Source organism: Anabrus simplex, chromosome 7 (assembly GCF_040414725.1).
Source record: "Anabrus simplex isolate iqAnaSimp1 chromosome 7, ASM4041472v1, whole genome shotgun sequence".
Lineage (NCBI taxonomy): Eukaryota > Metazoa > Arthropoda > Insecta > Orthoptera > Tettigoniidae > Anabrus > Anabrus simplex.
Window position 1 is genome coordinate 4,475,267 of NC_090271.1, and position 15,530 is coordinate 4,490,796.

General features: G+C 40.4%; 1 protein-coding gene across 5 annotated transcripts in view; it reads left to right on the forward strand.

Annotated features, from left to right (window-relative positions):
- Noc3 (Nucleolar complex protein 3) overlaps nt 1-15,530 on the forward strand; it is a 504,473-nt gene that overhangs the window by 443,001 nt on the left and 45,942 nt on the right. For all 5 annotated transcript variants that reach the window (XR_011018581.1, XR_011018582.1, XM_068228554.1 and 2 more), the window contains 2 exons: nt 13,095-13,223; nt 13,308-13,405. Coding sequence is in view for 3 of the 5 variants with exons in the window: in XM_068228554.1 (XP_068084655.1) it covers nt 13,095-13,223; nt 13,308-13,405 (227 nt within the window). In the remaining 2 variants the exon portion in view is untranslated. The remainder of the gene's footprint in view (nt 1-13,094; nt 13,224-13,307; nt 13,406-15,530) is intronic.

Below are 15,530 nucleotides of genomic sequence, written 5' to 3' on the forward strand. Positions count from 1 at the left end.
AGGAAGTCAGCTCCCAGACGAAACTATCTTTACATCGGTCTGTTTTCAGACCAACTTTGCTTTACGGGAGCGAAAGCTGGGTGGACTCAGGATATCTTATTCATAAGTTAGAAGTAACAGACATGAAAGTAGCAAGAGATTGCTGGTACAAACCAGTGGGAACAATGGCAGGAGGGTACTCGGAATGAGGAGATAAGGGCTAATTTAGGAATGAATTTCATGTTTTTGGTCCGTATTGAACAATATATAAGTAATAATAATAATAACTTAAATGTTTCCACCTTTTCAATACAATATATTCACAAATTTACAAAATTATACAGTACTAGTTTCGACCCATCTAGGGGTCATCATCAGCCGTATTGGAGCAAAGATCATTTGTGGCGAAATCCTAGGATTACTAATTTAGGAATGAACTCGATGGATGAAGCTGTACGCATAAACCGGCTTCGGTGGTGGGGTCATGTGAGGCGAATGGAGGAGGATAGGTTACCTAGGAGAATAATGGGCTCTGTTATGGAGGGTAAGAGAAGTAGAGGTAGACCAAGACGATGGTTAGATTCTGTTTCTAAGGATTTAAAAATAAGAGGTATAGAACTAAATGAGGCTGCAACACTAGTTGCAAATCGAGGATTGTGGCGACATTTAGTAAATTCACATAGGCTTGCAGACTGAACGCTGAAAGGCATAACAGTCTATAATGATAATATATGTATGTATGTAAAAAAAAAATACCACAATAATGTTCCTGAATTTCATGCAGACAGTAGTTAGAAACTTGCTCCAGGGAAAAAGTGAACCTGACATACAAGTATAGTCACCACTTCATCAACTCTAAGTCCACACCCTGCAATTTTGCTACCTAAGAGTGCACCGTCCAAGGATCCACCATTTAGGTTGGATGGGAAGAGAAAAGAGCATATTCTCTTGAAGTTTGCACCATCAAATAAAGTGCAGTTCCCCTCAAGGAGGTGCAGAATATGCTTCAAAAATAAAATTATTAGTGAAATGCTATTTTTTGAAAAAAGTGCGGTGTGCCCATTCACCCAGGAAAGTATGACATTAGCTACCACACCCTCCAAAGATACTAGAGGAGTTCTTTAAGGTACGTGCAAAGTTCTAGAACTTGTTGTGAAAATAATTTGTTGTTGTTGTTTGCTGTGCCACTAACAGCTGGGCCAGCCCACTCATATGGTGTTACCGGACGAGTTGGCCTGTCGGCAGCCCTGAAGATGGTTTTCCGTGGTTTCCCATTTTCACACCAGGCAAATGTTGGGGCTGTACCTTAATTAAGGCCACGGCCGCTTCCTTCCCGTTCCTATGCCTTTCCTGCCCCGTCGTCGCCGTAAGACCTATCCGTGTCAGTGCGACGTTAAGCAACTAGCATATGGTGTTAATACTATCATAAACAAATGACCTTTAGGAAAGGAGGAAAACATGCACCTAAAAATACAATAACCATGCACAACAAACCTCTAGACGTAGTGCCGAAATTCAAGTACCTTGGAGTCGCCCTCCAAACTACTCTAACATCCTACAATATCCACATCAAAGAAAGAGCAGCCGCAGCAATATTTATTTATTCGTATCAGAAGCATTAATACTATAAATACATATACATATATACTCTTACTGAATTAAATACATTATATACAAAGTCAATCTTATCAAAAAACAAAGGTCTATACTACTTTTGACCAGAAATTGGCGACATCCAGTGCATTTTCTGTTGCCTGAAGTAGATCTTGTAGTGTGCATGTTTTAGGGCACTTACTACACTGCAACAAATGAGACGTCGTCTGGATTGCACCACACTCACACAATGATGACTCGATGTTGAAACCCCACTTCTGCAGGTTGCTTTTACATCTAGTCACGCCTGCCCTTAATCTGTTCAGTGATCTCCAGGTACTCCATTTCTCCATGTGACCAGGTGGTAATTCTTCACTTGGTGTCAACCATTCTTCGGAGCGAGTGCAGCTTGCGCGCCACATAGCAGTTCGGGATTGCTGAGGTGTCCCATTAAGAGCCTCTGTTGTTCTGAGGAAACTTTTCCTTGATTTGAGTCTTGGAGTAACTGGCCTGTATCCATACAGAGGGTGAGCTTCAGAAGTTTCCGCCTTTTTCCTCTCGTTTTTTGCTGCAACCTCTCGACGGATATCAGGAGGGGCAATACCAGCAAGACTATACAATTTGTTCAACGGAGTTGGTTTTAGACAGCCGGTAATGATGCGACAGGTATCGTTTAGAGCAACATCTACCTTCCTGGCATGACTTGACTTGTACCATACTGGGGATGCATATTCCGCTGCAGAGTAACATAGAGCAATGGAAGAGGTTCTCACAGTATTGGGATGTGCCCCCCAGGTAGTACCTGTTATCTTCCTTATAATATTGTTTCTGGCAGCCACTTTTTGCTTGGTGTTCGAGCAATGTTTCTGGTAAGTTAGAGCACGATCAAGGGTAACTCCAAGATATTTTGGTGTGCTGCAATGTTCTAATGTGGTTCCTTCCCAAGTGATTTTGAGAGTTCTGTTTGCCATTTTATTTTTGAGGTGGAAGGCACAAGTCTGGGTTTTATTGGGGTTCGGTCTCAGCTGATTCTCCTTGTAGTAAGTAGACAGCACTGAAAGTGCATTAGATAATTTCTCCTCAATAGCGTCAAAGCAGGTGTCTTGAGTGGTAATGGCACAGTCATCTGCATAGATAAAGCTCTGTGTTCCTTCGGGTAGCGGCTGGTCATTGGTGTAGATGTTGAACAATGATGGAGAGAGTACACTTCCCTGAGGTAATCCATTCCTCTGTGATCTCCACCTGCTTCTTTTCCCCTGAAATTCAACAAAAAATCTTCTATTTTCAAGGAGATTCCTAACGAAGCAGGTAAGCTGGTAGTCATTAGTTGCATTATATAGTTTCATAAGGAGTCGTCTATGGTTGACGGTATCATATGCAGCTGTAAGGTCGACAAATACAGCTCCAGTGATCTGTTTCCTTTCGAAACCATCTTCGATATGCTGCGTTAGCTTCAACACTTGAGATGTACAGCTCTTCCCAGTTCTGAATCCAGCTTGCTGCGGTATGAAGATTGCCTCTAACTTCTCCGTTAGCCTATGGAGTATGAGTCTTTCAAGGATCTTGTACAGATGACAAAGGAGCGAGATAGGCCGATAACTCTTTGGATCATTTGAGTCCTTACCTGGCTTGCGAATAGCTATAACTCTGGCTTTCCTCCATAATTTCGGGATCTTGCATGATTGGATGCAGTTGTTCATCAGCTCGATTAGCCAGTGCTTTGTGGCTGGACCAAAGTTCTTAATTTGCTCAACTCTTATATCGTCAAGGCCAGCAGCTTTACCATTCTTGGTTTTGCTCAATGCATAATCAAACTCAGCCTGAGTGAAAGGTTGATATAGAATGCTGGATTCTTGATCAGGTTTTCTCTCAAATGTCTTCTTACTAGTCTTGATGGTTCTAGTAGTTTTACCATTTTCAATGAGCTGGTGTGCAATTTCATCAGCTTTGACATTTGCATGTGTACTTGTTCGAGAACGGTCATTATTTAGGCGCTGTAGCAATCTCCAAGCCTCTTGGCTGCTCCTACTCATATCACACTCTGCCATCAGTTTCTCCCATTGGTCTCTCTTTGCCTCAGAGATTGAAGAGAGGATACGTGTTGCAACGTTGGAGGTTTCCTCACTAAATGGGTTTTCGTTGTATGATTTGTAATATTCATCTAGTAATACTGCTGTCTCTGCAGTTACCCCTTGGAGATAGTTAGTCCTACAGCCTCTTGGGATACATGTCCGAGAGCATAGATTCACAACATCAACAAAACGTTCATATTCTTCAGGTACAGCTGGGATAGTCCGAACTTTCTCATCCAGCATTTCGGAAAACTTAGACCAATTAGCCTTTCTAAAGTTGTATCGTCGCCTGAAGCGAGTTTCTTGAGGTCTAATTACAGGAAGTAGCTGACACATTATTGGTCTATGTTGTGTTTTGGGGATCGGTGAGCACACAGATTTCTGACAGTGTTGTGCTATACTCTCACTTACGAAAAGGAGGTCTGGGTTAAATCCTCGTTGCCATCTTCCACAATTGAAGGATGGAGGTAGTTTGCTGTCATGGATGAGAGAGAGGTGGTTACTTTCAGCCCAGGAAAGAACAGCTTCACCATTTTCATATAAGTCATCTATAACATTCAACAACCTCAACAAATATCATTGGGTACAGCAATGTTACTGTTCAGGACAGCCATATCACCAATAGCAACCTATGGGATTAGCATCACCTGGGAAAAACTCACAATTAGTGACCTGATGACAATAGAAAATGTCAGGGCCCGATATCTCAAGAGAATTGTAGGCATTGGGAAGTCAGCCCCTTCAAGGTTAACATACATTCTAACCAAAGAGGACTACTTCATTGACGATATCAAAACACAGTTTTGTCTACCAAACACCAAGCCCTACGAGATTGCACGCCAAACTTTAAACGAGAAACGAAATGCTATTTGGTCCGACTTCTATTCCACGGACGCTATAATGACAGAAGAGTGGAAGCAAGCAAATTACGAGCTACGGCACGTAATTACACATTACGCCACTCATGGATTTCACCACAGATTCTGCCAAACCAAAAACTTCCACAAGCCGAACGAAGACTGTATATGTAACCTGTGCAACGATCATTGTGAAAGGTACCCTGCACAAAACTGTTTTTGCACATTGTGCGCTTTTCATTTAATAATAATAATACTATCATAGACTGCTTTGGTAGTCAACATATAACTGATGTACTCGTAGCATTTCTCCGTTCTTGCTCAATAGAAACAGTTCAGGCATAGAGTTGGAAGAGAATCTGACAGCCATAATGTCCATGTTCCTGGTAGTGTAGGATTATCCTGATTATAAACAAATCTGTGATACTTGAGACATTAGTTCTATTTTATTTACAATTTAAAGTTACAAACAGGACATGTTTTGGCCATCTTCAGCTGCAATATCTGAATACTACACACAGTCTTGAATGTTGCATTTTAAACAATAAAGAGGAAGAATGAGTTACTAATGTAGTCCTTGGAATCCATGAAACCTTGTGTGAGATCTCCTGCTTCATTTAAACGTGTCCTAAAACTCATATTAAAAACCAAATTTGTGAAGTTGGGAATAAAACAGATAGGATGTGTGTTCTACCAGGATAGTAAGTGAGCTCATTGTTGCAGTAAACAGCTCCTGGACATTGGTCTGTTTTCAGGCTAAGTTAGGAATGAACTCTATATACGCATAGACCGGCATCATGTGAAACAAATAGGGGGAGGGTAAGAGAAGTAGAGGGAGACTCAGTTAATAATGATTTAAAGAGAGAGGTATAGAACTAAACGAGGCAGTAAGTTCACAGAGGCTTGCAGACTGAACACTCTATAATGAAGATATATGTACACTGACTTAGCAAATGTCATGGGATAGTCACCTAATAGTGTGTGGGGCCTCCTGTGGCCCTGTAAACTGAAGTGAGTCGACAAGTCCCTGGTAGTCCTCTTGACGCAGCTGACACCAAATCGTTTGCAGAGCGGCCGCCAATGCTTGTCTGTTCGTGGGTGCAGGATCCATGGCACGGAGCCTGCGTTCCGGGACATCCCAGATATGCTCGATAGGGTTCATATCGGGGCTCCTGGGTGGCCATGGTAGTCGTTGGACCTCCGCTGCATGTTCGCGGAACCATTCCCGGGTAACGTGGGAGGGATGTGGCGGCGCGTTATCATCTTGAAACACCGCAGAACCGTCTGGGCGCTAGAAGGCCAAAAATGGGTGGAGATGGTCTCCGAGCAGCTCAACATACCATGTACCATTCAAAGTCTTTTCCAGAACAACTAGGGGGCCCATTCCATACCAGGAAAATGCACCCCAGACCATAACAGAGACACCAGCGCCCTGGAACACACCTTCGAGGCAGGCGGGATCCAGCGCTTCATGTAGTGTTCGCCATACACGGTGCCTCCCATCGGCATGGTGCAGTTGAAATCGTGATTCGTATGACCATATCACGTTACGCTATTGTTCCAGTGTCCATCCCGGGTAATTGACGACAAATGCGCGTCGTTGTGCCCGATGACGTTGGGTTAACAGTGGCATGCATATGCGGCGCCGGCTCCCATACCCCATAGAACCCATGTTCCTACTGATTGTCCACTGGGAGACGTGTCTAGCACGGCCTGTGTTGAATTGAGCCGTGATTTGTTGCACGGTTACCCGTCTGTCACTATTGACAATCCGTCTCAGATGTCGTCGGTCACAGTCATCGAGGGTGGCTGGACAGCCGGTCATTCGTCTGTTGTGGACGGTGACACCCACAGTCAACCATTCACGATACGCCCTGGACAAAGTTGATCGTGTGAAGCCGAATTCCCATACCACTTCCGAAATCGCACTTCCCATCCGTCGGGCACCAACCACCATACCCCTATTACAAGTTCTAAATCTCATTTTACAACCGTATTGGATTTTTTTTTTCAAAATGGCGCCCGGTAATGACGACGTAGTGTTTTATTCTCCGAGTAAATTAACCGTAAAATGTGACGAAAAGTGCGGAAAATGTCGAAAATTAGTGAAAAATGGAATTGTTGTGTGATTCATGTGATCGATGGTGGCATTATAAGTGCGGAAATTGCCCTAGAGACGTAAAAACTAATGAAAATGTTGACTGGATTTGTGAGCAGTGTGTTCGGAATGTTGTTGTTGGGGACGGCGTTGACGATGAGGAATATAAAAGTGCATTAGAAATTATAAACATTCTAAAAGAGGACAATGAGACTCTTAAAGTTGAAAATCAAGAATTAAAAGAAAGACTGCGATCGCTAGAATTTGGGAATGACCATTCTTCGAGTGATATACCGGTACAAGTAACAAACTCGAGCACGTGGTGTCAAGTAGTTCGTGGATGGCCGGCTAAGAAGAAATCTACAACTGAATTTCCGGAAATAAACATTAGGAATAGGTTTTCTGCCCTAAATAATTTAATCCTGGAAGAAAGTGATCACGCGCGTGAAACCAAATCATCGCGATCCGTTGCCGTGCCGAGTTTAAAATTTAGGCCTAGAATTCAGATTCAAGACCCAGTTAGACCTAAATCAGCGAAGGTAGCTGTGTTTGGTGATAGCCAAGGAAGGGGAATTGCGGGAGTGATTAACGACGAGAATATAGCAGCAACCGGAGAAATATATCCAGGAGCTTCTATCAGCAGTGTTGTGGAAAACGTAGAAGCAGCAACTAGGAACTTTGGGAGCGGCGATGCAGTGCTTATCATCGGTGGGACGAACGACGTAGCTCGCGACGACGCCAAGAATGTAAGATCACAACTTAAACATACACTAGGGAAGCTGACCCACACTAACGTTTTTGTAGTGAACGTGCCCCACAGGCATGATTTGAGTAGAGACTCGTGTGTGAACATTGAAGTGGACAAGGTCAATGCAGATATTGTTAAAATTTGTAAACATTTTCGGAATACTCAGGTTATTGAATGCAGCAGTTTTGAGAGATACTGTTATACAAAACATGGCCTCCATCTAAACAATTCAGGTAAACGAAAGATAGCAAATATTGTTCTAGATTTTATTAATCTTAAGATATGTACTGTAAAACAGGCAACTCCCTTGAGTTATAATACTGACCAGGAAAACTAGTAGAAAGAGCCAGCTATACTTCAAGCTGGCTCAGTCAAATAGAAAAATAAACTCAGGATAGTAAGGAATTTCAAGTTACCCAATTGCAACAGTCAAGTTTTAGGGAGGAAGGGGGTCTGAGATTGCTCTTGGTAAACTGTCAAAGTGTAGTAAATAAACAATTAAAATTCGGTACATTGATGGAATCTTATGAGACTGATGTGGTGATAGGAGTGGAATCATGGTTGAAAGAAGGGGTGGGTAACAGAGAAGTATTTCCAGAAGGGTACACAGTCTATCGTAGAGACCGAGGAGATAAAAAGGGAGGGGGGTGTTTATTCTGGTGAAGGAAATTTACTGTTCACATGAATGGTTTACCGATGAAAGGGATGAAATACTAGGGATAAAATTAGTTTGTGATAATATGAAGGAGGTGGGAATTATAGGAACATACAGGCCTGGAAGAGAGGAAAGAGACATGGAAATCTTTGAAAAAATAATAGATTATACTCGTAAAAACAACAATAATGATATGGTAATAATTGGGAGAGATCTAAATTTGCCTGAAGTTGAATGGAAAGGAGCTGCAAGTGAAGCCCATGAACAGAAACTGGCAAATAAGTTAATTTGGGAGGGAGGATTTACACAAGTAGTACAAGAACCGACTCGTCTCAATAACTTACTAGATGTATTCTTGGTTAAACCATGGGAAATTGTTGATAAAACTGAGGTAATTGAAGGAATAGGAGACCATAAGGCTGTAATAATGGATGTAGGACTCGTACCAAAAAGGCTTAATAAGAGGGTTACACAAGACAAGAAATTGTACAGAATAACTAAAGTTGATGAATTTGGGACTTACCTTAAATCACAATTCAGTTGTTGGATAAGTGAAGGGAGTAACATGGATACACTTTGGGCTAAATTTAAAGGAATTATTTGGGAAGGAGAGAAGAGATTTGTACCTGTTAAGAAGGGTAAAATGACCTCAGACCCTGTTTATTATACAAGGGAAATAAGAAAATTAAAAAGAAAATGTAGAATAGTAAACAGGAAAATCAAAGAGGGTAGGGAGAGTAGAGAAACTAGAAAACAGCTAATGAGGGAACTGAATAGAGTGAAAAAGGAAGCAAAAGAGAATTATATGAATGGCATACTTCAAGAGGGTAATGACCACAAAGGGAAATGGAAAAAGCTGTATTCATATATCAGGAATCAAAAAGGAAAAGGAATCCAAATTCCTACAATGGTGGGAGAAGGGGGTGAACACTATTTAACAGATACTGAGAAAGCAAACCTATTTAGTAGGGAATTTAGAGATTCAGTAGATGATTGTCAAGAGTTGGAAACCGAAACAGAAGATAGAGAGGGAGAGAGACAGAGGGAAACAAGAAGCTTCTCATTCACAAACGAAGATATTTTCAGAGAAATCCAACTGCTTCGGCAAGGAAAAGCAGCAGGAAGTGATCAAATTACTGGGGAGGTATTAAAGACAATGGGGTGGTACATAGTGCCTTATTTAAAATTTCTCTTTGACTATGTCATAAATAATAGTGTAATACCAAAGGAATGGAAGGAATCTATAATAATACCAATTTATAAAGGAAAGGGTGATAAAAGGAAACCAGAGAACTACAGACAAATCAGCCTGACCAGTATAGTTTGTAAAATTCTGGAGAGTTTAATATCGAAGTACATCAGAGGGATATGTGATGATAAAAATTGGTTCATGAGGAGCCAGTATGGATTTAGAAAGAAATTTTCTTGTGAGGCACAACTGGTGGGATTTCAGCAGGACATATCAGATCAGTTGGATTCAGGAGGTCAGTTAGATTGCATAGCCATAGATCTTTCCAAAGCCTTTGATAGAGTGGAACATGGAATATTATTAAAGAAATTGGAGGGAATAGGATTGGACGTAAGGGTTACACGTTGGATAAAAGTATTTCTAAATTCAAGGGTTCAGAAAGTCAAAGTAGGAAATAATGTATCTCAGGAAGAGAAAGTTTGGAAGGGAATTGCACAGGGTAGTATAATCGGTCCGTTACTTTTCTTAATATACACAAATGATTTAGGGAACAATATAACATCAAAAATAAGATTGTATGCAGATGACATAATTGTTTATAGAGAAATAAACAACATCGAGGATTGTTCAGAATTACAAAGGGACCTTGAAAGTATCCAACAATGGGTTGAAGAAAATAATATGAAGGTTAATGGAGGCAAATCAACTGTTACAACTTTTACAAACAGGAGCTTTAAAACTGAATTTGAATATACTTTGGATGAGGTAGTTATCCCAAAAGATGGCAAGTGCAAATACTTAGGTGTGAGATTTGAAAGTAATTTGCACTGGAAGGGTCATATTGATGACATTGTTGGGAAAGCATACAGATCATTACATGTCATAATGAGGCTACTTAAAGGATGCAACAAAGAATTAAAAGAAAAAAGTTACTTGAGTATGGTTCGTCCATTATTGGAATATGCAAACAGTGTTTGGGATCCTCACCAAGAATACCTAATAAAAGAAATAGATAGTGTGCAGAGGAAAGCAGCAAGATTTGTAACAGGGGATTTCAGGAGAAAGAGTAGTGTATCAGAAATGTTAAAGGAACTTGGGTGGGAAACTTTAAGTAAGAGAAGGGAGAAAACTAGACTTACAGGATTATATAGAGCCTATACAGGAGAAGCAGCATGGGGAGATATCTGTGAGAGGCTTCAGTTGGAAAATAATTATATCGGCAGGACTGACCACAAATATAAAATTAGAAGGAATTTTAGCAGAAGCGATTGGGGTAAATTTTCATTCATTGGGAAGGGTGTGAAGGAGTGGAACAGTTTACCAGGGGTAGTGTTTGATCTTTTTCCAAAATCTGTACAGATATTCAAGAAGAGAATAAACAGCAACAGAGAAAATAAATGAAGTGTTAGAGGGCATTCGACCAGTGCAGGTTATTGACAATAAAATTAAAAAAATGTGTGTGAATAAATTAATTCCATCCCCTGGTCTAAGGAGTTTGGACAGCCAAAGTAGGGGACTGCCTGTAGGGGTGAAGTACAGTGGGGACTTCGAGGGCCCTGGGACCGCCACGGTAGCTGTGAAGGCCCTTCAGGAACTCTGAAAAGTGGTGGCAACAGGGGCTCTGGTTAAGACGCAGCAGGTCGTTATGCTACTTAGGATCCAGAACGGTTAAAAAAAAAGTAAATAAATAAATGCAATGTAAATATTAATGTTATACCAGTTGTATAGTATCATTTGAAGTAATTCCACATACTGTATATCAGTTGACTATATTTGTAAGTAGTACAGGAGATATTATAAGTAGAATTTTGTAAACAATATAAATTTATTAAGGATGAGCTGTGTGTTTAATAGAAAACATTGTTAGCATAAATTGTATAATATTGTATTATTGGAAAAATTTTCTTCTTTTGTTAATTTAATATTTAGTGCTTGACAATAATGTATTTTAGTGTACCATTTGCCACCGAGGTAGACACCTCATTTGCAAATAAAGAGATTTTGATTTGATTTGATTTTGAGAATAAGAAATTATTATATTAATAAATATATCCTAAATATAAAGGATATTGAGTATTGGAAAGGTGGTTTTTATTAATATAATAATTTCTTACACCATACCCCTTTCGAACGGTGTCAGCTCACGACGACGTTCCATATTACACCTGTCACATACGCAGCCACTGCTCACAAGGTCTCCTATACAACTGCCGCTGGCACAGGGTCGTGCAGTGCGCAGACAACACACCTGCGCAGCAGTGCTCCGCTATCCCATGACATTCGCTCAGTCAGTGTATATATGGTGTACAAAGCTGTTGTAATTTTTAACGCTGCTGTATGGCTGTGAAACTTAGACACTATCGCTGTGATATCATAAAACTTGAGTGCTTCCACCAACAGAAAATGAGATTCATCTTGAATATTAACCCTTACCACTCGTCTGTCGGGGGAGACCCGATATGACATTTCATCGCCCACCGCTCGTCTGCCGTCTCTTAGCGGACAAAATTCACGATGATATACTGTACTGCGATCTTTTGGTTCAGCGTGGAACTTTGTAGAATCCAGATACTATTTGACAGTCAGTCAAAAATCTATTATTTAGATGGCAGTGTAGCCGTCAGCTGTCCACTCATGCACACGAAAGCTCGAGCGATAGTAAACAAACATGGTCGCCATGTGCTCTTCTGGTCATATATATGTTGTATATATCAGGGAACACACCTCTGCGTCTAATGAATATATCTAATAGCATTTCACGATGCCTAAAAGTGAACTGAAGATGGTTGGTTTGTGTACCTGATGCTGACGGCTGGCACAAGAAATCGCCGTTTACCGTGGTTTTAGCCCACAAACTACCACGAGGTATAAAACCACAGACAGATTAGATTTTTTCGGTTGATTTGTACACTGAAATTATTAACGAAACCGATCAGTATGCGTAATAATAATAATAATAATAATAATAATAATAATAATAATGCAAAATAATTTGTCTTAAATTCCACATATTGCTATTTGCTTCAGTATAGCTTGCTGTAAACGTGTATAGCCTAACTACGTCATTTAAAAGCAAGTGCTATCTCCAAAATCGTGAAACAAGAATACAGGGCATATAAGATAAAAATTTACTTTTAAAATACGAGTAGTAGAGACAACACAGAGAACTTTAATTCGAGGGCTGAGGGTTAAGTGGGAGGACTATGTGACCAACATGGCAGTCTCGACAAAGCGCAGATAATAGCATTGGGGCAACAATCGTCGCTCATCAACTGAGATGGTTAGGTCATGTTCACCCTATGGGTGATACCAGTAGACCTCATGGAGCCCCTCTTAAGCGTTTTAAGGACCAGCTGAAACGCATCATGAAGACAACTGGTATAGATATACAGACATGGGAAGAATGTGCTGTGGACTGCTCACTGTGGTGGATCACTACATCCACCGCTGTCAACTTGTTTGAAAGAGAACGCCGCAGACATTAAAGAGGCCAAGCGACAACCCCACCCTCCTCCATCCATTCATTGTGATTTGTGTGGGCGTATGTTTTATGCCAGGATTGATCTGTTTAGTCATCGTAAGCGCATCCATAAACTGAGTTGCAGGAAGAAGTTATATATACTCAGATTGAGTTACAGCCGACAATGTATTTAAGAAATAAAGGCACTGAGTTATTGCATGAAAACAGCTAGCGAATAGGGAGAGTAAGTAAGTCCATTTTCAAAAAGTTACTTTCAAAAATACGTATGTTCCACAACTTACAGAATTATAGTTTTATCCTTGCCCTGAAAAGTGAAAAAAAATTACTATGGTACGTCCTTTCTCCACTGAATGATTTAACTGGTCATGTAAGCAGTTTGTTATTCCTTCCCAGGGTCAAACAAATGGCCTCGTTTGTTGCAGGTTAATAGGTTCTTGGATGCTTTGCTGGACACGGACAACTCATTTGGTGGAGTATATTTGCCGGAGCTGGAGGAGCCGGAGTATTGTAATGCCAACACTTCAACTTTATGGGAGCTTGTTGCACTACGGGTAAGAAAACCAATCTTCTTTGTGTAACATGCTACAGACGAATGTAAGAACTTACTTTATCACACTGTCATTTCATTTTTGCAGAGACATTACCATCCAACTGTTCGAAAATACAGTGAACACATCCTGTACGGCTGTCCATCTACTGGAGAGGGAAGCTTATCCCCAACATTGGCAAAACTGTGAGTGTTTGTCCTTTGCTTTCATCTTTATAGCTCCTCATAACATGCATGTTGCAGTACTAAACGAATACAGCATTTATAAAGTCAACAAGATATTCAGTACATACATACATACATATCCCACGTCGTTCCATCTTAAGTGATGGGTCGGCAAACGAGGCTTCTCCACCAGTTGCGGTCCCTGAAGTTCTCTCCTTCTCCAGTGCTTTCCAAAGTATGTCTTCGCTGTTGAATGTCAATCTTCACCATGTCCTTGTACCTGAGTCTTGGTCGCCCTCTTGGTCTTTTGTCTTCAAGTTTCATTTTTTTTGGTAATCTGTTATCACCCATGCGTCGCATATGTCCATACCATCTCAGTCGCTGCAGTCTTACAACTTGAGTCTGCTTGCGGATTTCCTCATTACGGACTCTGTCCCTCCGTGTTTTGCCAATCATGCTACGGACAAATTTCATTTCTGCTGCCTGGATTCTACTAACATCTTTGTTTCTCATGGTCCATGTTTCGCAACCATAGGTCAGGATTGGTACATAATAAGTTTCATATATGACTCTCTTACATTTTGTTGGTATTTTCTTCTTTCATATTATGTCTTTAACTATTTTGTAGAAGTTGCTACCTGCCTGAATTCTGTGGGAAATTTCCTTATCTATAGAACCAGTATCAGAGATAACACTTCCAAGATATTTGAATTGATGGTTCATCTGTAGCTGTTTCCCCTCCATTTCAATGTGTCCCATTGGTTGCCTGTATCTCTTCATGACCATAACCTCACTTTTCTCTTGGCTGAAGATGAGTCCATATTCTTTAGTAGATTCTGCCCAGGAGTTTATTTGTCCTTGAAGATCTTCTTTAGAGTCTCCCCACAAGCATATATCATCCGCGAACGATATAACTTTCATTTTCTTACCTGCAATGGTTTGGTGAACTTTTCTCTGAATCTCGTTCATCACAGTGATGAAAAGAAGAAGAGACAGAACACCACCCTGTCTTAACCCAGATTTTATATCAAAGGTTTCAGTCAATCCTACAGGTGTTTTGACTTTACTTCAGGTGTCTTCATACAAATTCTTGATCCGGTGTATCATGTCATCCTGTATTCCAATTTTCTTCAGTGCTTCCCACACCTTCTCTCTATTCACTGCATCAAATGCTTTCTTGATATCCAGAAAGGCTAACCACAAATCTCGGTTGTGTTCATAGTATTTTTCCATTAACCAACGGATGGTAAAGATCAAATCAGTTGTTGATCTCACCTTCCTGAATCCATACTGTTCTTCGAAGAGGTTCTCTTCAATAAGGGGTCTGATTTTACGCTCTATAATTCTTTCATAAAGTTTACCAACTTGAGATGTTAAAGTGATGCCTCTATAGTTGGAACATTTCTTTCTGTCTCCTTTCTTGAAGATTGGAATTATGATGCCTGTTTTCCCATCGACTGGTATGTCCCCTTCTTTCCAGATCTTACGAAAGAGTCTGTAGATCCAATGTTTTCAAGAAATGCCCATTGCCTTGATCATTTCTCCATTAATTTCATCAGCTCCTACTGATTTTCCAGTTTTGATGTATTTCCAGGCATATCCTATATCATTCCATGTTAATTCTAACCTTTTGTCAGAGGCAGACTGGTACTGTCTTTTTGTTAAGGCTGCATGCAATTCACATTTAGTAATTCATTAAAGTAAGTCCTCCAAGTCTCTTTGATCTTCTCATCTTCAGTGATCAGATTTTCATTATCATCTCTTAGGTATTTGGAGTGTTCTTTATCTCTTTTTCTATTTTTCACCATCCCATATAACATTTTCTTATTACCATTAACATCCTCTTTCAATTCATCACTCCACTTGTTCAGCCACTTCTCTCGTTCTTCTGTAACAACTTTGTTTGCTTGTTTTTTAGCAACCCTGTATAGTTCCTTATTGTGATCAGTCCGGTTCTTGAAATATTTTCTGAACATGTTGTTCTTGTTCAGGACAGCAGTTCTTGTTCTGTCATTCCACCATGGAGTTTCCTTCCATCTTCTTGTGCCACTGGTTCGTCCACAAACCTTCTCAGTTATCATTACTAGATTTTCTTTCAGATCCTTCCATTCCTCCTCAACTGTTCTTTCATCTGTCTTTGGTATCA